At 50.5% G+C, this 20,598-nt stretch overlaps 7 protein-coding genes across 7 annotated transcripts; 5 read left to right on the forward strand and 2 right to left on the reverse strand.

The window, feature by feature from the left end:
• Nucleotides 1-1,332: 1,332 nt before the first annotated feature.
• PtrM4_092320 (CENP-I domain containing protein) lies at nt 1,333-3,745 on the forward strand (the record flags this gene model as incomplete). The annotated part of the gene is made up of 7 exons (XM_066106999.1): nt 1,333-1,345; nt 1,385-1,760; nt 1,810-1,881; nt 1,942-2,065; nt 2,169-2,336; nt 2,386-2,661; nt 2,708-3,745. 7 exons carry the CDS (start codon nt 1,333-1,335, stop codon nt 3,743-3,745), a joined length of 2,067 nt encoding a protein of 688 aa, XP_065962667.1.
• A 310-nt stretch (nt 3,746-4,055) lies between these two features.
• Nucleotides 4,056-4,547, forward strand: PtrM4_092330 (uncharacterized protein; the record flags this gene model as incomplete). Its single annotated transcript, XM_066107000.1, has 2 exons — nt 4,056-4,107; nt 4,150-4,547. 2 exons carry the CDS (start codon nt 4,056-4,058, stop codon nt 4,545-4,547), a joined length of 450 nt encoding a protein of 149 aa, XP_065962668.1.
• Nucleotides 4,548-4,562: 15 nt separating this feature from the next.
• Nucleotides 4,563-5,282, forward strand: PtrM4_092340 (uncharacterized protein; the record flags this gene model as incomplete). Its single annotated transcript, XM_001934341.2, has 1 exon — nt 4,563-5,282. One exon carries the CDS (start codon nt 4,563-4,565, stop codon nt 5,280-5,282), a length of 720 nt encoding a protein of 239 aa, XP_001934376.2.
• A 650-nt stretch (nt 5,283-5,932) lies between these two features.
• Nucleotides 5,933-8,325, forward strand: PtrM4_092350 (SPX domain-containing protein involved in vacuolar polyphosphate accumulation; the record flags this gene model as incomplete). Its single annotated transcript, XM_001934340.2, has 2 exons — nt 5,933-6,617; nt 6,665-8,325. 2 exons carry the CDS (start codon nt 5,933-5,935, stop codon nt 8,323-8,325), a joined length of 2,346 nt encoding a protein of 781 aa, XP_001934375.2.
• Nucleotides 8,326-11,525: 3,200 nt separating this feature from the next.
• Nucleotides 11,526-13,805, forward strand: PtrM4_092360 (peptidase S41 family protein; the record flags this gene model as incomplete). The annotated part of the gene is made up of 1 exon (XM_001934338.1): nt 11,526-13,805. One exon carries the CDS (start codon nt 11,526-11,528, stop codon nt 13,803-13,805), a length of 2,280 nt encoding a protein of 759 aa, XP_001934373.1.
• A 3,373-nt stretch (nt 13,806-17,178) lies between these two features.
• On the reverse strand, nt 17,179-17,667 carry PtrM4_092370 (Tymo-45kd-70kd multi-domain protein; the record flags this gene model as incomplete). Its single annotated transcript, XM_001934336.2, has 2 exons — nt 17,179-17,287; nt 17,342-17,667. 2 exons carry the CDS (start codon nt 17,665-17,667, stop codon nt 17,179-17,181), a joined length of 435 nt encoding a protein of 144 aa, XP_001934371.1.
• A 578-nt stretch (nt 17,668-18,245) lies between these two features.
• Nucleotides 18,246-20,521, reverse strand: PtrM4_092380 (uncharacterized protein; the record flags this gene model as incomplete). The annotated part of the gene is made up of 3 exons (XM_001934335.2): nt 18,246-18,563; nt 18,610-19,730; nt 20,158-20,521. 3 exons carry the CDS (start codon nt 20,519-20,521, stop codon nt 18,246-18,248), a joined length of 1,803 nt encoding a protein of 600 aa, XP_001934370.2.
• Nucleotides 20,522-20,598: the final 77 nt, after the last annotated feature.

Raw genomic sequence — 20,598 nt, forward strand, 5'->3', positions numbered from 1 at the left:
CAAGGTAACGATGTAGCTACCAGATTTCGCGGCCGTTCCAGAGGTCGTTGGAAGATATGCTGATATAGAGCCCTGGTAGCTAGAATGACGATCAAACTGATGTTGCCTGCATCATTCAAGCCATACGGGCCGGTTCACCGCAACGTCTAGCTCTACAGTCGGTTATTGAAATTTATGTTTGAGGTGGCACGAGATCAAAGAAGAAATATGTAGTACAAGACCTTGGCCATGCGGTTACGGCGTGCATTAAGCCAGGCCGTACCAGGCGGAGTTGGTTCCGAGTGGATACGATCTCAGTCAACGGCCACGACTGAAGTACTGCGGCGGCGGTGCATGTGGGTAAGTAGTTCAAAAAGCGTTTAACCGCATGACGACGGTTGCATCGGATAGCAGCAGGATCGTGTACCGGCAGATGGATACAGGCCAATAAAACACCATATGCTAGGTGAAAATCGCAATAGTAGCGAATTATCCAATGGATCGGCCGAGGCGCTCTTGTATTGGTACAAGTTCAAAATAGAGGGCGATCCTTGACCGGAAACGGATGCAGTGAACCTATGACTACTCGAGTTATAGGGACCAGAGACTGGCCGGGTTGGTAGCTTAGGTAGGTTCCCGCCGCATATACGCCATCAGTCAGGGAGTACAGCACGCGGGGGTCAGTACGATTCGAGTGGAGGTGCAGCAGGCATGCTCAAGTTGATCGCTGACCTGTAAGGCGACCTGCCACTCGAGACCGATCAAGACCGCGCAGGCCGAGAATACGACCGCTCAATGCTTTTTTGTGTAACTCCAAGGGTTGACTTTAATGTGGCGAGGGTCGAGAGCTGCGGTGCATGTTCCAGTGACGGCAAGGCCATGCGGGTGACATCTGCACGACTGGTTGAAAATAGTCTAGGTAGCGTGAACGAGCCGCGGATAGCCAGACCGGCAGCCGCAATGTTGTGCATGCATACGCGGCAGATTTGGCTTGCCATGGACAACTAACTGGCGATGCATGACGAAGGGTTGAGTGAGGGCGAGTGAAGGAGGTGTGGCATGTGCGAGCCTGGCTTGCGGTCCCGGCCTCCTCGCTTGTTTCCTTCCCGTCCAAAGCGGCAAGGCGCGTCAGATGTCAACAACCATCACGACGCGCCCGCCTACATACACTGAAGCCACCTTTAACGGCTGACCTCGGTCTTACTGTGTGTGTGTGTTGCATTGAGAGCGTGATGCCATCTGTTACCGGTAAACCCACTTCGATCTCGCCCTGTGCCAGCTACTGACCGGCGCCGCAGATGAGCGGCCCACGCTGCAGGAGACGCTAAACTTGTTGCATGAAGGCAAGTTGCTATGCGGCTGCTCAGTCCGTCCAGTCACGGAAAGCGCTGACCATGGTTCACAGCATCTAGAACAACCGCAAAGCAACGGACTATCAAAGTCTCCAGCATAGTCCATGTCATTTGCCGGTACGCTTTGGAACAAGGGCTTGACCAAGATGCGCTTCGTGAGGTTGTGCAACTCGCATCTGTGAAGACTTTGTTAGACCAAACGACAATCACTACTCTTGTCAAAAACTTGTACCCCTCCCAAAGGATCCCAAGCGATGTTGTCATCACTGTCGTGGGCGCTCTTGGGCAGGGCAAGGGCAAGCCTTCGTCTGGTACGCAAGATAGCCTCGTAAAATGGCTTATAACGGTCCACGAGATCATCGAGGACCCTAATGTCTTGTCTCGTCTGTATGGAGTGCTATTCGGTATGCTTGATATGATCAGTATCAGGTGCGTCAACCCAGTCAGATTTCGACCACATGGGTACTAAGATTAGAAGGACATCCTTGTGTCATCTGCTGTCTTTGATTACCCGCAGGAAGCATGTCAAGCCATTTCGGATACAGCAGCTGTACGTATGGATATACTGCTCAAAAGAGAGCTATCCGCCGTCAGCCACTAATTGACGCAGACTTGAGCTCTCCCGTGGATTAAGCAATGAGCCTGCGCTTCAAGGGCTTCTTCGCGTGTACAAGGACTACTACCCAGATATAATTCTTGGAAGTACCTCGACGAGCCGGAAGTCGTTCGCTCCGGTAAGCATCCGTCCCTTGTACTACCGCAAATGCAACCTCAGATCTCTGTTGTGCCTTCCCCGCAGCTCATTGTCGTACTGCTGAACATGTACTAACGGAAAAGCGACCGGATGATGAATGGCGGGCCAGGATCACCGCAGTTCACGCGAATAGCACAGCAGCAGACGACTTTACGGCAGACGTGCAGAATGGCTTCAAGGTGCGACGAAAGGGACCTAGAGGTAGCAAAGGATCGGCTATCCCCGACGTCCACACCTACCATGCTACTGAAGTACGTCAAATTGCTACCAAGAGCGACAAGCGTTGACATGGTGTGGCAGGCATCCATAACCTTAGAAGGCATCGATAACGTGGACGATTTTGTGGAGAAGCTTGACAGGATTGAGCCCCCAGGTCAGCTAGTGTCCCTGCTTGCGGATCCACTACTGCAAAAGTACGTCGATCTAAAGCCTTCGCCGATTGCAATTGCCAGAATTGGTATCTGGCTCTCGACATGTCTAGAGGAGCAATACGATCTCTATCGTCAAGGGGATAGGGATGATCGATATCTTTCCGAAGTCCTTGATGGGCTATTGACGTGGGCACAATATACTAAGGTGAGTGCATCCCATAGCGGCTCGATACATTACTAACCGTTTTCAGTCAATACATCCAACTGCATTGGCGTTCCTGCGAGAATTTCTACTAATCTGGAATGGACCAGACCATCTTGCTACGATTCTGGGACTGCTGTCTTATGCCGAGATTGAGGAATTTGAAGATATTCAAGCCACCTACTTCTCCCCTATCGAACGAGCTCTATCAGCCCAGGGTATCCCAGCATATACAGAGCTCGTCAACTTTTACATCATGCTGCTACAACACCAGATATCGAACACATCCATGAAGCTACCTGACCGTATCGATACTGCTCAGCAGGTATTGAGAGATTTGGTGGCGCATGTATCCACGTTGTTCACCTCAGCCCTTTTGTCAGTACCGCAAGACTCAGGCGTCGGACTCAAATCGGCTATCCTCTCCTTCTACGAGCTACTAAGCACCTCCTCAAAACCACACGTTATCCCGATCATACTTCCACCGATGCATCTTGTGTATCTCCTCGCCCAAGACACGTCTTCGGTTATTCTCTCCCGCATATGCGGTATTATCGGCGCCTACAAGTCTGCTTTCGATGCGCACCCAAAGCCAATCAAGAAATACTACTCAACAGAAGTCACAGATGCATTCAACCACTGTCTGCGCGACATGTATAACCTTGTCTGGGTCTCTCGTGGACTTCTTGCCCAAGACCAGAAATCTCAAGGGCTCTACTGCGACGCTGAACTTCGCTTCGAACTTAACAGCTATCTAAATAACTTGAGTCGTGAATACTCAATCGGAAATGCGTTCACTCTGTGTAACAGCGCTTGGTTGGCGTCGCTCACTGCTGCTGCTTGGCGCGAGGTCGAGGAGCGGAAGATCAACCAAGGGGGTCTTGACAAGAGCAAAGTTCGGTACCACCAAGGACTAGTCAGCGAGAAGAGCCTGGAAACTCTGAAGCGTAAGGGTGGCGTAAGTGTGGAGTGGGAGGGCCCTAGTGGGTTCAAGGTCATGGTGTTGCAGTGGCTTGATGAAAGAGGAATGGGTGGCATAAGATCACTGATGTTTGCTACAGTCATGAATCTCAAGACTGCTTTATAACTATTCAAATCGGCAGTTTCTAGATTCGTAGTGTATTGGTTAATATGGTCAAGATGAAGTGTTGGTTGTATACTATCAGCGCACAGATCACCAACAAATGTTCATCAAATGGTCAACAAATGTTCATCAAATTTGCTTCAAATATCAACGAATCAATTCTGAATCAGTTCTGGGCTGATTCTTCGGCCTATAGCTCGGCCAAAGAGGCAACCCCGCACATCTAAAATTTCTTACCACGCACTGATGCGTCCGCAACTTCCTTATCCCGTCGTCTCATCTCAACCTGTTTTCGACGCAAATACACCGCATCATGGATCTTGTGTCGTACCTCCAAAAATGCGCTAAGGATGGCAAGCCACGGTGTAAAACATCACACATCCAATATTGACAATATCTCCACTCAGACCGGGCGTCAATCGACGAATATCTCGCCGCGAAAGCAGCAGGCTTTCGTGACCGCCCTGCTGCAGCAGGCTCGGAACCCCGACTGGAACGACCAGTTGCGGGTGTTGAATATGGTCCACCAGAGCCTTTCATCATCTCTCAGGGTCTCATAACAGGATGCCACACCTGTCCCCGACAATCCAACCTTAGCCGTTGTGGCGCCTGCAAAGTAGTTTACTACTGCGGCCCTGAGCACCAAACTACCGACCGACCACGACACAAGCTATGGTGCAAGAATATCAAGAATATCATGTTCGTCATGGGCAAAGACGAAGCTGCTTTGAGGGCACACCCGGGAGATGTGGATACACCACCCAAGGCGTTCGAGACGGCTGTGGGCAAATTCCGGGGATACTAGAGGACAAGGAACTACATGAAGTCAAGGAACGAGCTCATTAGTGCACTGGGCAAGATCAACACCAAATTAGCTGCACAGGCAGCTCTGGACCATGCGCTCGACCTTCTTCGCCTGAATCCCCAGGACAACATGTATGTACGCAGCTGCGTGCCAACCCTCTTCCTCCGCTTGGGGCGAGACCAGGGGTGCTACTCTTTCTGCAAGTGGTGGGTGACGGTCGGACACGATTACGACTACGACTGGAGGGACACTCGACCATCCCAGCTCATCATGAAGAATACAGATGCGTTCGAGCCCGTCGATGCTTTCGAGAGGGTCAGGAATTTCACCAGGCCTAATCCTAATAACAAGAACGTGCCGAGCTTCTCTGACCTCTCCCACGTCGTCGCCGTCACGTTGGTCAAGATCCGTATACTCTTGACTCTCAACGGTACCTCACCCACCTACATGAGTCCCATCGTCACCGGCAACCTCGTCATCATGAGCGCGCAGAACCAAAAGGCGAACATTGAGAAGCTCGACAGGCAGATAAAAAAACTATACGATTCGGTGAAGCGCATCAACAAGCATTTCTGGCCCGCTCTCTTGAAACCATATTACCATTTTACAGTCACTCCATATGAGTACGGGATGGGTGACGAGGGGGAGATGCAGAGTAAATTGAGGGAATGCTACAATGCCTGGATCAAGACACCGGGGGCTATTGAGCTTATTCGGAAGCTGACGGAAGGGTAAATGAGATGGGTTGGGTTTGTAGCTTGGCTAGATAGGCGCATGCGCGGACAGTTGATATTTACAAAGGTGTTGCATGTGGTTGGAATACGTATCGACCCCAGGTTCCGAGATGAAGATGTTAATCCTCTGCGGAGAAGAACAGGACCCATCCCAACACACGGCCACTGTTTACAACAACAACAACAAGTCTACTAAGCTCAGGCAGATGGGGCTATCCTCGGCAGCTAACGTCGGCGCGATGCAGTGGCACGCGTGGGTCTTCCTGGCGTGAATGACTCGCGGATGCTACGTGAATAGTTGCGCCGACACGTTGATCAGGTCCAACAACATTCTGAAACTGCGACAAGAGTGTTTTTTTGTGTCGCACATGGATGATGAGACGAACATGATCAAGACGATGTTTTTGGCAAAGAGCGACGGGGCGGGAAAGAAAGTTGCGCAGCTATGACGCTACACGGCTCGCGAAACACGTGCGCTCAAAGTTCCTGGGCATTGGCCGTTAAACCAGCATCCCCACCAGCTAGACCCAGCTTCAGGCTTCAGAAAGTTCATGCAGAGCCTTCCGGCGCGGGTATTTCTTATTCCCTAGCTATTGCTTCCGGTAGTTACTGCAAGCTTCATTCATTCACCATCCCCACGCTCGCTAAGCCATGAAGTTTGGAACGACACTCCGCAAGAGCGTGTATGCGCCATGGAAGGACAAGTACATCGACTACGATAAGCTTAAGAAGCTGCTCAAGGACAACGAAGACGACGACTCCTGGACAGCCGACGACGAGAGCGCGTTTGTCGACGAGCTTGCAAACGTCCAGCTCGAAAAGGTGCACAACTTCATCACCGACATCTCGCAGAAGCTACGCGACCGGACCTCGGCGTGCGAGAAGAAGCTTGAACCATTGGCCATAGGGATTCAGGATGACAAGGAGAACAAGGACAGCCAGCCTGAAGGCGCGTCGGCCGACGCCGGCGATGCGACGAGGAAGCCCGAGCCTAGCCAGCAGGAACGGGAGAAGCTTTTGAAGGAGGTGTTGAGCGAACTGGACAACATCACAAAGGAGACCAAGGAGCTCGAGGCCTTTAGTAGAATCAACTTCACCGCCGTCATTAAGGCGACCAAGAAGCACGACAAGATCCGCGGCACCTCATACCGCCTGCGTCCCTTCATCGACGCCCGCATTGCCAGCCACCCGCTGCACACGGAAGATGCCTCGCCACTGCTATACAGACTGTCTGCGCTCTACTCATTTGTGCGACAGAGCTTGGAGGGCAAATCTAAGGAGGCCTTGTCATTTGACGAGAGCAACGCCGTGGGCGAGGACTTCACGTCCTACAAGTGTATGTTGCATGCTGGATGAACTACATGCACAAGCTAACATGTTCAGTCTGGGTCCACATGGACAACCTCTTCGAAGTCAAGACCGTCATCCTCCGCCGTCTTCCCGTCCTCGTATACAACCCTCAGACGTCTAAGGTCGCCGAGGGCACCCAGCGTGACCCAACAATCACCTCCATCTACTTCGACAATCCCAACTTTTCGCTGTACACGGACAAGGTTAATGGCAAGCCCGATGCGGCTTCACTACGTCTAAGGTGGTACGGGCATCTCAATGAGAAGCCCGAGATAGTATTCGAGAAGAAGGTCATCAAGGAGGGTGATGCGGCCGAGGAGGTCCGCTTCCCAATCAAGGCCAAATACGTTCAGTCTTTCCTCGAGGACCACTACCACATGGAGAAGAGCATCGAGAAGATGGAGTACCGGCCGAACAAGGACCAGAAGAAGCTTGACAACTTCAAGAAGGCTGTTACAGACATCCAGGGCTTCATCAAGGAGCAGAAGCTACAGCCCATGGTCCGCGCCAACTACACCCGCACCGCTTTCCAGATCCCCGGCGACGACCGCGTTCGCATCTCTCTAGACACCAACCTCGCCCTCATCCGCGAAGATGCGCTAGATCTCGACAGGCCATGCCGCGACCCGGATGACTGGCACAGGCGAGACATCGACAACGCTCAGATGGAATTCCCATTCAAGGCAATCAAGAAGGGCGAAATCCACAAGTTCCCATACGCGCTACTTGAAATTAAAGTCAAGGGCATGAAGAAGTATGAGTGGATTGAGGACCTGATGCACTCGCATCTTGTCAAGGAATCGCCGCGCTTCTCCAAGTTCGTCCACGGTGTCGCGAAGCTCTTCGAAGATAACGTCAACACTTTCCCCTTCTGGCTCAGCGAGGTGGACAACGACATTAGGAAAGAGCCGGAGACGGCTTTCGATGAAGAGCAGGAGAAGAAGCGCAAAGCTGCCGAGGACGAGTTCGCTGTGGGTTCACTCTTCGGTGCCCGCGCAAGCCCCAGCTACCGTCGCTCCATGGCCTCGCCCGTCGGCTCCCCAGCAGCAGCACGTTCGATGCCCAAGAGCGCCAGCGCAGCAGCCCATTCCATGCCCGCTACCCATCCCCAGCTACCCACCATCGGCTCGCACCTCTCTCAACGCGAGCAAGATAACGGCAACGGCACCAACAACGGCCGCGTAGAAGAAGAAGCTGACTCGGACGAGGACGACGTCCCCGCCTTTGGCAAAACCACCAAACAAGGCCGTCTTGCCTCCCTCTTCCCCTCCTTCTCCACCTCAAAATACGCCCGTAAACAACAGCGCAAAATCCAACTTCCCCCTGGTATCAGAGACCCCGGCGTCTGGATCAAAGACCAAGGCCCTGTCCGCGTAGAAGCCAAGGTCTGGCTCGCCAACCAACGCACGTTTATAAAGTGGCAGCACGTTAGCGTCTTGCTCGCCTCTTTATCCCTCGGTCTATATAATGCAGCCGGCGAAGCGAATAACATCGCAAGAGCGCTTGCTGTCGTGTATACGTGTATTGCGGCCTTTACTCTGGCGTGGGGATATGGGATGTATGTTTACAGGGCGAAGTTGATCAGGGAGAGGAGTGGAAAAGACTTTGATGCTATTACTGGGCCACTTGTGGTTTGTGTGGGGTTGGCGGTTGCGTTGTGTCTGAATTTTGGGTTCAAGGTATGTTATTTCTGAGGGGTCGATGTGAAGAGGAACACTTTTGCTAACGTGTGTGTTGTAGTATAACGCACTTGTCAACGGTGGACATCACCATCATCATCATAGCAGCAATGCGACCGCTGCTGCTGTCAGCGTGAGTGTAGGTGTGAGTGAGCAGATGGAGTTGAGGATCTGAGCACCATTATTGCATTAGTGTATATGTGTGTATGTGTGTTTCCCTTGGCAAAAGGAGTTGGACTGGACTGGGCTAGGTTGTGCGAACAGTAGTTTACCTGTTATATTCTTGTGTAATACAAAGGACCTGTCAGTAACGTTTCTAAGATTTTGCTGTGCTGTTACGGTTGTGAGTTTTGAAAATACATGTGCTGTACCAGTCGGTACCTGTGTGAGAAAAGAAAAAAAAGGGGGGGAAGGGGTTTGTTACACGAGAATGGGTTACAAGCTTGTTTCAGTGGATCTTTTTTTGTTAGTCAGGGGTTTGTGTTGCACTTGCTGGTGGATGAGCTAGCGTTGGTTGTACGGACGGTCACAGTTTGCTGGGTTCACCTTTTGGACTGTTGGTTTTATTCGTTAGGCTGCAGTTGGAATGTAATGAGTTTTTGCAATTGTTATGATAGATCCTTTCTATCGATATCGTAGAGGCCTATATGTGAGTAGAGAAATGTGGAAAACTTCATGTAAGATCAACTACATACATAGTCATACAGAGGCACCCCCCAAAACTACCGCATCCAAAAATCCTCGAATGATAAAATCGGCGCAGCAAATTCGCGATCGAAGAGAATCCCTGACCTGTACTGTGACCCCATCTGTCTGTTTCTTGAGGCAAGTGCGAAAAAGCTCGATAGAACTCTCGTCAAAATCATGTAATTGATAGTTCTTCAGTTTGGTGTCTGTTCCTTGTCGTGGTTGCCAAATTACTTGCACGACTCTAAGCCAAGGTACCGGTTGACAGTGTGTGGCCGACAGCGTAAAAATTCTACAATTGGCTAAAGAAGACTCTCACTCTCGTCCTACATGTTTGGTGAGAAGCATGTAACGTGATGTCAAGTTTGTTACTCGGTCGGAGATGACGATGGTGTCGCTGAGTCGTCTTGTGGGTGAGCTGACATGAGCGTGGTGTTTCAATCCTACCAATCCCCCATGAATTGGTGTACTTGATCAATCTAAACAGGCGTCACAAATTGTGGCTGAGGGTTTCAGCGGGTTGCAAAAAGGGAATCTCTTGTTCTTGTTGTTCTTGTACGCCGGGCCTGACAATTCGTGGTTGACATGTCAAGTGAAACCGGATACCGGCAATGGGCCGAGTCCGTCATCGGGTACATTGGGGTACATGGCATTTCCGTGTTACATTGTACTTTTCGTCCGCAGGTCTATCAGCGTTGGAGCGGGAACACGACGTAAGAGGTTGGAGATGAGAAGACGAGTGTTTGGCCGGATCAAGGAATAGCGCAAGGCACACATTGTGGTGTAGTAATGATGAGGCTGCCCGTTGGTGGCTGCGCCTAGTTTGTGTTTCGCAAGCCCAAGCCTGCCAAGCATCAATGGCGGGTGCTTCTGTGGACCCTTTTTACGCGGCCTGGTTAGTGTTGCGGGTACAGTCGCGGATGAGGATGCCGTTGTTGAATTGCTTGTTTAGTGTCGGGGAAATTACAATTACACTTTCCAAGCTAGAGAGACGGTCCTCTGGCGAAGGCTTATAGTGCCGTACTCTATTATCAGCAGTTGGAAGGTTGGCCAAAGAGGAACGTAACGTCTTGAAGTGGGTGTACTACCAACCTCGTGCGAGGCAGAAAAGTGACACTGAGAGGACGGCATGAAACGTGCCACACCCGAACTCGCAGCCCTAGAACCAGGAACCACGCACATCGGAGACTGAACGACAGTCGTGCTTTTGGCCTAGGTAGTTGTCAACGCAAGGAGGCTTTTTCGCAGTGCATACTTGCCCACGCTATCGCCATGCACATGCAGTGGAATTCTGGCCTCATCAGTGGCAAAATCCCCGGAATCTCTTCCAGAACACTTTACAAGATGCAAAATCTAACCGCCGACCGGTAAGGCACCGCTCGAGTCGGTGGCGACAGAAATAGCCGCACCGGGTTAATAATCGTAGAGAGGGGCGCAGCACCATTGTAATCATCCGCCGTGTTTTGAGGCAATTCTCAATCTGCGGGTGAAGAGCCGTCGGTTGCCTAATGCTGGGGGTTTGGCGTAACACGGCAACGGTGCTCTTGTAAGCCCGTCTCCGGGGACAATTAGTATCGACAAGCGTCAAGATAGCAAGCTTCTTGTTCCAAGGTTAGCGGAGGATGAGTTGGTCGCACATTAAGGTGGAGCGAGTGGCTAGGAAGGCGCATTGTCGATCCCGGGCACGGGCTACCAAGCTTCCTATTCCGGCATCCAACCACCAGGAAGTCCCACTTGCTTTGACGTCTTCGCAAACAACAACAACTACTTTGGGAACCCCTGGCTCCATAACTAACAAAACACCCTGCAATATGGCACACCTTGTGCTCGCCATTGTGAAGTTTCACTTCACTGTACAATGGTCAATTTCCTTGACTCTACCACTACCGGCACCTGGCTAGTAAAATTCATTTCATTTCGACTGTACTAGGCTGCATAAACAGTTCCGCCCCTAGGCCAGGTTCACACGGCTCCTAGGACCCGTTATCGACAATTATCCTGCTGATCCCGTGCACTCATGCAGGAAACATGTGAATGTCTTGTGTGTGATTGGTGTCACGACGTCGAATGCACGTTTGTACTCGACCGGTGGGTTGGTGCGTTCGCTCAAACGAGGCACACCCGGTAGTGTGTAGTATTTATTTGTACGAGCGGGTCTCGATGCGTCACTCATGTAGAACTTCAACCTCCGAGTGGCGCCTGTCAAACTTCTTAAGCAGCCTGTTGCCCGTCCTCCAGTCATTACCCCGTCGCTCTGGCATTAAGTGACCTTGCAAGTGATTCACCATCTCCAATTGTACAGTTCCGGGCGTAAACACGCTAGGCTCGCCACTTCCTCCTCCCCCGCAGTCGCTTCCTACTCTGGTTTTATTGGCAGTCGACCCAACAATCTCATCGTAACAATACTCCCACACACACCCACACGCCTACACTACAGCAACCGGCTCCCTCCGCGGTTGAAGAGCACATTCTTTCCGGGAAACATCCATCCGATCGATAATAGCCTGTGAAGCTATCCAACCTTACCTATGAAGACTTCTTCGGTGCTCGCTCTTGCGAGCTTCGCTGCTTTCGCTGCCGCTTCGCCCATCGCACCCACCCGCACTCAACGGATCCACAAACAGGCTCGCCAGGCCAATGGCACCACATCAGCCCCATGTGCCAGGGTATCTGAAGCCATTTATGGCGACGACTCCCACCCCTATGCACTCCAGGTCCCTGCTGGAATTGCGTGGGATTGCCTCAACGAGATCCCGTTCAATGCTTCCTCAGCAACAGAACTAGTCAAGCAGCTACGACCGTACATCAACTGGCAGAGCACACTCGATGTATTGAAGGATCCTCCAGCTGAATACCAAGAGAAGGTTCAGGCCGCTGTTGACATTCTTGGTGGCCTCGACAAGATTGACGCCGACATCAACGCTGGTAACTTTAAGAACGAGTACGATTTCGGTTTCACTCTGTACAGGCTCATTCTGTCTGCCCATGACGGCCACTTCACGTTCGTCCCCGACTCGGTTGGTAGTATCTTCACATGGGGTCGCCCTGTCCCTCTGGTCTCGGTCTCTGCCGATGGAGAGCAGCTACCTGCAGTATTTGCCTACGCTGATGTTCTTGGTATGCAATTCAAGAATATTACTTACACGCCGTCCGCCGTTGTGGAGATCGACGGCAAGGATGCTACCGAGTTTCTAGAAGAGTTCAGTCAGTTTGGCAGTCTACAGGACCGCGACGCCCTCTACAACAACGTCTTCTATTCGCTTCCGCAAGTCAGCCTCGGCACCTCAGGCGCCGCCACTGGCACCTTTAGCGGAGGCGGTCGTGGACGCTTGGTCTATCCCGGACCCACAACAACTCTAACCTTTGCCAATGGGACTAGCTACACGATGGAGAACTTTGCTCGTCCAATCATCGCTTTCCGGGGAATAACTACCGGAAAAGAGCTGGCTGAGCGGTGGATCTACTGGGGCTCCTCTGGCCAAGCCTCCGCAAAGGCGAGCACGCAGGAAGCTGCCACTGCCGCTGTTCCTGTTATTGGTAGCACTGCCCCTGGCTATCCCACTCCTATCGAAGCCGGGCCTCAAAATCTCATCAACGGTTATTATATTGACGCACCCGGTTACGAGGGTGTTGCTGTGTTGTCGGTTCCCAACTTTGTCGGGAACGGCGGCGAGGACACCGAAACAGCCTTCAAACTCACCACACAGAATTTCCTTCCCAAGGCCGCTGCAGATGGCAAGACTAAGTTGATCATTGACCTTCAGGCCAACGGTGGTGGCACTGTGCTTCAGGGCTATGACATGTTCAAGCAGCTATTCCCCGACCAGGACCCGTATGGTGCCAGCCGCTTCCGTGCCCACGAGGCCCTTGATCTCATCGGCCAAGCTACGAGCCAGTTTGCCTCCAAGTTTCCTAGGAATGAAATCTCGGAGAACTACACCATTGGCCAAGCTCAGTCCTCATACTTTGACTACAATTTCGACATGAAGGTGGATGGTACCCCTTTCTCGTCTTGGGACGAGAAGATTGGACCCCAGGAGGTGAACGGGGCGCTATACACCACACTCGTCAGGTACAACCTCACTGATCCCTACATCCCTTATATCGGTATCGATGTTAGCGGATACAACCAACCAGCGAATGTCACCCTGAAACAGCGGTTCAAGCCTGAGAACATTGTTCTATTGACAGACGGCTACTGTGCCTCTACATGCACCATTTTCGCCGAGTTCATGAAGAATCAAGTGGGCGTCAAGAGTATCGCCATGGGCGGCCGCAGCAACAAGAAGCCCATCCAGGCCATAGGCGGTGTCAAGGGCACCAACAATTACGCATTCAGCTTCATTCAACAAAATGCCCAGAAAGCCCTCGATTACGAGCCGTCACTCAACACCTCCATTCTAGCCACAGACTACGGCAATGATCTCGTCTTCTCTCGCAGCGCAGCTAGTGGCGTGAACGTGCGGGATGGACTCCGCAAGAACGACACCTCTGGCATAGCTCTGCAGTTCATCTACGAAGAAGCCGACTGCCGTCTTTACTACACTCCAGAGATGACAACCGACATCACTTCTGTATGGAAGGCAGCAGCAGACTCGCAATGGGGCAACAAGAGCAAGTGTGTCGGCACCCCCTCTTACGGTGACTCGAAGGTCTCCGCACTGAGGCTGGGGCAAGAGGTCACTACCAAGCTGAGCAGACCAGGTACATCTGCGTCTTTCTCAGAGAGCCGAATGCAGGCCTTTGAGGACAGTTTCAATCTCTTCACGGACAACAAACTTTCGGGTGACGGTTACATGCTACCGTAGTTGCGGAAACGGGGGCCTGGATGACGTGTCTCTCGACGTTATTGGATGCAAAGCGTCTGTATTGTTAATGTGTATTGTTTTTTCTTAAAGAACGCTGGCGTAGTATAGCTGGTAGCTCACGTTCCTCCCCTACGGCGGCGCAATTATACCCTGTGATCGTTTTTTTTTTCAAATCACAACTGATGTCCCGATGTTGCAATTATGTGCTTTTTCTCCACCGTATGTGATGTTTACCTTTATCACTCAGATCCTTAAATCACTGTTTCGCCTACAAGATCGACTCGGCACCAGCCACAGAGGTAAGTGTGAAAAAGGCCGGTAGAGCTCTCATCAAAATCAGGTAATTGATGGTTCTTCAGTTTGGGACGTCAAGGAACCAGCCATGGAGTTGGGTAACCAGCATTTTAGGTACTATGAGAACAGCGCCATACCGCTTTTTGCCCCCCCAAAATCGCCTTTTCCGCAGTAGAAACGTCAGCACAGACAGCACTGCTGGACGTCATGTTCTTTTGTAAAATCATAGCTATGCGGCCCTGCAGTCCGTCCCAGCATGTGTTCTCAACCTCTGTACTTTTGAATATTTCCCTGGCTTTTCCGCTCGGTTGAATTATAGTAAAGAATACGTTTTTTTCTTACACGCAGGACAACAGCAGAAAAGACATCAATTCTGTTTTCCTTGCTTTTAAAAAGTCACAAGGTATTTAGCATAGCTCTTTTTACTAACTTTAGAAGAAAAGCATCGCATCTCGCTGGGTCATTTTTAAGCGTAGAGTAGGGCCTTGGGAAACTGCGAGAAGAGAGCAGACATTTTACAAGTGCATTGTTGTTTCAGTATCTAAAAAAGGCGGGAAAAGAGAGGGAAGACATTTAAGTTGACAATGACGTTTTTGAGCAAGCCGAGAGAAAAGACAGACATAGCTCTCTGCCATGATCTTTTTAGTATAAGATAGAGGACTTGGAGAAATCGGAAAGAAGAGAGAAGATATTTGTATGTATTCAATGTTTTCAGTGCCTATAGAAAAGGGCGGGGAAAGAGAGAAAAGATATCCCAATCCACGGTCTCGTTTTTAGCAAGTCGAGAGAAAAGACAGACATGATTCTCTGCCATGAACTTTTTAGTGTAAAATATTGGCCTTAGAGAAGTCGGAAAGAGAGAGAGAGAAGATATACGGGGAGAAGTCGCAGTATCATTTTAGTACCCACAGAAAGGGCGACAAAGGAGAGGAAAGACATTCGTCGCTCCTCTGTTCTTTTTAATCCAAGGTAGAGGCCTTAGAAGAGTCGGAAAGAGAGAAGGAGAGAAGATATAGGTAGTATCAGATATCTTCAGTACCCACAGAAAGGGCAGGAAGAAAGAGAACGGTCATCAACTCGGTGTGGTTCATTTTTAGCAACTCGAGAAGAGAGACATGCCTTGTATGTACTCCGTTTTTAATAATAAGTAAAGTACGTCCAAATTTGAGAGTAAAAGGTAGAGAATACTCAGAGAGCACATTGCTTACACTGTCCTTGTTGATACGGCTAAGGTATCGGAATCACCTTCGTTGCAACGAGTTGGAAAATGATTATGATTGTTCTTGTTCTTCTATGGAGGTGGAGGGAGATCGGCAGTAAGGCAGCAGCTAGAGCTCGGACCATACGGCTTAGTCAGCCGTGTAATCCAAGCTCGTGCATGCAGCAACCAGCTGCCTTATCTACCGCAGGTTCGATTCTGTCGAGACGCGGTGAGAGCCTTCACTAGTATTCACGGTGAATCAGGCTTCCCGTGCTCTGATTGGCCAGACACTGATTAGTCAGCTGCTCCGTGCGCGCACCATAGATATTCTCCCTTCTCCCGTAGCTCCAATACAACAAGTTGACGCACGTTTCTCCACCTTCATCAGATTCCCAACAGTCCTTTCTTTTTAAAAATAGCCCAGGAACTCATTTGGTGTAGCGCTTATCTTTTTGAGAAGTATTAGAAGGTAGAAAGTAGTAAAGAGAGAGGGAGAAGTAAGAAAGCAAGTTAGAAGCGACATTTGTACTTAGGGTGTGTAAAGTTACTGGAGAAGACCACACATGGACATATGACAGTATTTAGTTAGTTTACAGTACAGCGGGGAAACATCTAGATCATGTAAATGTTTTTTTCTTTTAGATTTTTGAAAGTAAAGATTGTTTTGCGGAAGAAAAGAGTAAGAGAGAGAGGTGCTCCGTAACATTTTATAGCATGCCTTATTCAAGGGAGCAGGAGAAGACGCGACAGCCAACGGACATTTGTCCATGATATGCCCTTTTTGGTGTACAAAGAAACAGAACATAGGTCCTTGTTCTTCGTCTTTAGATTTGAGCAAACAGAGTTCATTTTTAGAAGAAAAGATGAAAAGAGAGGGAAGTAGTCCGCAGGCTTTTATAGCAAGTCGTGTTTGAAAGAGTGGGCGAAAAAGAGCTAGCCAACCGACAATGTTGGGTGATACAGAGCTTTGGTGTCCAGAAGAAACAGAACATCAATGTCCAGCTTACTAGATTTTGAGTTTTTAGAAATAGAATGCATGGAATAAAAAAGAAGAAGAGAAGAGAGGTAATCCCTAAGTTTTATACCCGTCATGGCTAGATCACCAGGACAGAGCAGGACACAGACGGACATCCATCCTATTAGCGCCTCTTTCTATGTCTAGAGCATGGAGACATAACATGGCTTTCTTTGCGTTTTATTGTTTCGACAAATAACATGATTTTTGGAAAACAAAAGAAAGGACAGGAGCCCACATCTGCGACAACAATAACTTTTTTGGTGTCCAGAGAGTGAAGACATAGAGAGGAAGGTCGTGAGAATTTAAAAATTTCTGGGAAGTAGGATTTAGGGTGTGAAGGAAAGAAGAAGAAGAAGAAGAAGAAGAAGAAGAAGAAGAAGAAGAAGAAGAAGAAGAAGAAGAAGAAGAAGGCAGAGAGAAGCAGGGATTTTATATCTCGCGGGCTGTGGCTTAGCGCCATAGCCGGACAGCCAAGACATGTGTTCCGAGTGGGAATTTTGATTTGGAAAATTTGTAGTAAGGCTCATGGGTATAGTGCAAGCGACGTTTTGGAATGCATATTGCGCCTGCTGCCTCTCCTATCCCATGTCAGTATACCACGGTTCTTTGAAATGAAATGGAGCGTCATAGATTTCATGGCTCCATATTTTGAAGAAAAAGACTAAGAGCGAAGAAACACAACGGAATGTGTGGATCCATCCGGAGGACATCAAAAACAACGAGAGCTGGCAAGATGAGTATTAAAGAGAACATTCTATTATTTGTTTGGCTTTCCGAAAGCTCCCTCATCACCACTGCGAGATGAATAAGCTTGTCTATCTACCGATCCGGGATCTCAGGATTCCAACTCGCCCTATAGCTTAGGCGACAGCAGAAACCTCAGAGGGAGTAATGGTGAATATGGCACCAGCACCCAACCCGGTGTGCTCAACAGTCCTGTTACCAGTGTAGGTATACCTCACATCACCCCTACGTCCTGTTAGTCACACACTCTTCTCATACCTCGCACGAACAATTACTCACTGCGTGTATGTGTACTGCACAAGGACAGTAGCACCAACATCCCTTCCGAGGTTGATCTCCTTGGTTTGAACATCACCGGGCAGGTCTAAGCCGACCTGGCCGCAAGACTTGTAGTCCTGGACGCTGGTTCCGGAGCAGAACTTGGCGTCAAAGGACGGCTCGCCATTCGGGCCGGCAGGTGCGGAAACGTTGAGGGAGTAGTAGCAGGTTGCGGCAGTGCAGACGCTGGAGAAGTTGTCAACTGTCCAGTCCCAGGTTGCGTCGCGGGGAAGGACGGCGGCTGAGGCGCTGGCGGCGAGGAGAGCGATGGAGATCTTGGAAAGCATCTTGATGGTTTAACGGGTTGATGGATGGGGTGTTGAAAGTGTATTAGGTTGCGTTGCTAAAGTTGTGTTGGAAGCTGGTGAGTGGCTTTCTCAACTGTCCGACAGCTACCCTTTATACACTTTGCTTCTCGTACTCGCCGCTCGACGATTCAGTGTTAGAGACAAATAGTTAGGCCTCCGTTCCAAAATAGAACACGAGCTTGCCAGCCTTGCATCGCCTAGTCGTACGTAGCCATGACCACTGAGTGCCAGGTTGCATGCAGTGAAGTGGACTAGCATGCGCCTCCCCCAAAGTATCTTTATGGGGTTACGTCGATCATGACGGATGCACGGGTACGGCGGCGCCATGTCAAGTAAGGTACCACTGCCATGTATGCAGTAGTGGTTGACAATCTTCGTATAACGCTTACGAAGCGTGACAAGCCTTGGCGCTAGTGCCCAAAAGGGAAACTATGCTGGCGTCAGGGGTGGCGCCGAGTACAACACATCGTATTGATAGTGATGAGAGATTGATGCATCATCATGCTGATGGTAATGAGCCCACAGTCGCGTGTAGAATCCGCTGGAAGTCCACTGCCTCACGTGGGTCCTGGCTCACGATTGGGCCTCTTCTTACTCACAGGCGATCCGGTGTAGGCGTAACTATCAGTGACCGCTCTCATCATTCCCGGCCGTCGTGATATGCTGGGCAAATCAAAAGGACTGGCGTGACTATGTGTAGACCCAGGAAGACCCAGTCTTGATTTACTTCCCGGTGTCGCAACTGGGTCCACGGGTACTTCGGAAGGTAACGGCTCTGCAAGTGGATCAGACAAGAATATAGCCAGTAGCTTCTCGACTACGTCGCGCATTCGATCCGGCTGGACATGCAGTGGTTTCTCCGACATGTGCTTCCTCTGCAGGGAGTCAATAATTGTTCACATCATGAGTAGTATAGCTTACCATTGCCAACGTTGCACCTTTGTAGGTCTGATGATAGATCAGCTTGTATTCTTCATCTTTGGCAGCTTCTTCTGCCGCATTTTGCTCATCTAATTGCTGGTTCCCCTCGTCGCCAGCAGCCACGGATGCGCGACGGGACTTGTTCTGCTTTCGCTGCTGCAGGCCATGCATGCGCATCGCTGCCATGACCACCTTTACAAGCGCATCTTTATTACGAGATTCCGTTGTTGGCTCCTCAGGTTGTGTAGGCACAGTTGCAACCTGAGATAGGTTTGAACGCCTGTTTTGTGGTTCTGGTAGACCCTTGCGACTCAGCGGTCTGGCATCAGAGGTAACGCTCGGCGATCGGGACAGTGGCCTCGAGGTGGACCGAGAAAGAGTGCCATGTGCGGATGGCGGTCTCGAATCTGGATGCGGCGCAGTCTTGAAGTCAATGGAGAGCGACGATTTGCGGTGGTTGTAGGGTTGCTGAGACTCGTTTCCGCGAGCAGCAGCAGCCGATACTGCTCTTCCGCCCCTCCCTCTTGCCTTTTTATTGGCAATGGTAGCCTCTTCGAAGATGTCTCGCTGCTTCTTTGGCGACTTGAGTGTAGCATGAGACTCGAGTAGTGGAGGGAGGAATTGAGCGTCGGCGTCAGCGGGAACGGAATGGCTAGACTCGTGGAGGAGATGGGACGAAAGCGGTAATGCATGTACTCGCAGCTCCGGGAGTTGCTTGCCCTGGGCGTTGTCGACGAACGGGGACGACGAAGGCGGTGTCGGCAGACCAGCAGTAGCAGAAGCAGCGATGGTGCCATAGAAGAGCAGTTCCGTTACAATAGGCTTCTGATTGCTATGCTCAACATTCTCCACCTGTACTAGAACACCAATTGGCGACTGTGATTGTGTCAGATGCCACCAATCCTTCGTAGAATGGTCTTGCGCGTCTGAGAACGAGGGCTTGGCTAGTAGTATCGACTCGAACCAAGCCTGTGTAGCTTCCTCTGTCGTCCAAACATCTAGGCTGGGTCCTGCAGCGAGATATAACGGGATCTTCGCGGTATCAACTGTACAGAGGAAGTGTAAAGCGGTCGTGGGGAGGGCGGGCGAAGATGCGACATTGTGAGACGCGAGACCGACTTCTGCATCTTATTAGCAATTATGTGGCGTCGGGCAATGGTATGGAGACCCTTGATGATATTGCCATCTGGAAGTACAATGTCACCGCTCCAGATGTCGGTCATGGCGTTGTATACAACAATGCTCTGGTGAGGTATGACGGGATGCAAGACGGCTGACGGCTGGTAACTATGACGCGCTTCCGACGCTAACCACACGCGACTGCACGTGACATATCCAGGCAAATATGAGAGGCGACCCTCAGACCTCCAATGCGAAAGTACATCTCGTTCCGATTTTTCAAATCAGTTTCTCAAATCTTTGTGCATGATCACGTAACAACCATCGCCAAGTCGCTACAGCACCAAATACGTTCATTATTAACGGAGCCTGCAATTCAATAAGCAAGTATTCTTTCTAATATCAGCTGTTCCTCAGCGAAAGACAAACTGTGTTCCTCTGGGAGAGGTATCGTAAAATCGTACAGGAACCCAAACCTCAAGAAATGCGCTTGGTTCTCGGAAATGACGTGGTAGTAACGCAACCGGCCATCGAGCCACTCGATCCTCCATCCGGGTCGCGGCACCTCTCTAATCTTTCCATTTTCCCCCACCACCTCTAACCTCAAACGGCTGCCTTTCACCTTACCGTTGTATTTGTGAACCAACTCACGTACACTCGGCCTGTGACTCCAGAATTGGTTTTCCTCTTTGACTGGCGTGGCTGGGAACAAAGCCTCTCCTTTCTCTGGGTCCCGGAGCATTTGCGCTGCTGGATCCTTTTCTTTCGGTGGGTGCCGTAGATGTCCGAGCATCTTGTTTAGGATTTAGAGGGAAAGTTTACTTCTCTAGGGCTGGATATCTAGTATTACAAAAAGCCGTATTGGTAAGG

This window comes from Pyrenophora tritici-repentis, chromosome 4, assembly GCF_003171515.1.
Source record: "Pyrenophora tritici-repentis strain M4 chromosome 4, whole genome shotgun sequence".
Classification (NCBI taxonomy): Eukaryota; Fungi; Ascomycota; class Dothideomycetes; order Pleosporales; family Pleosporaceae; genus Pyrenophora; species Pyrenophora tritici-repentis.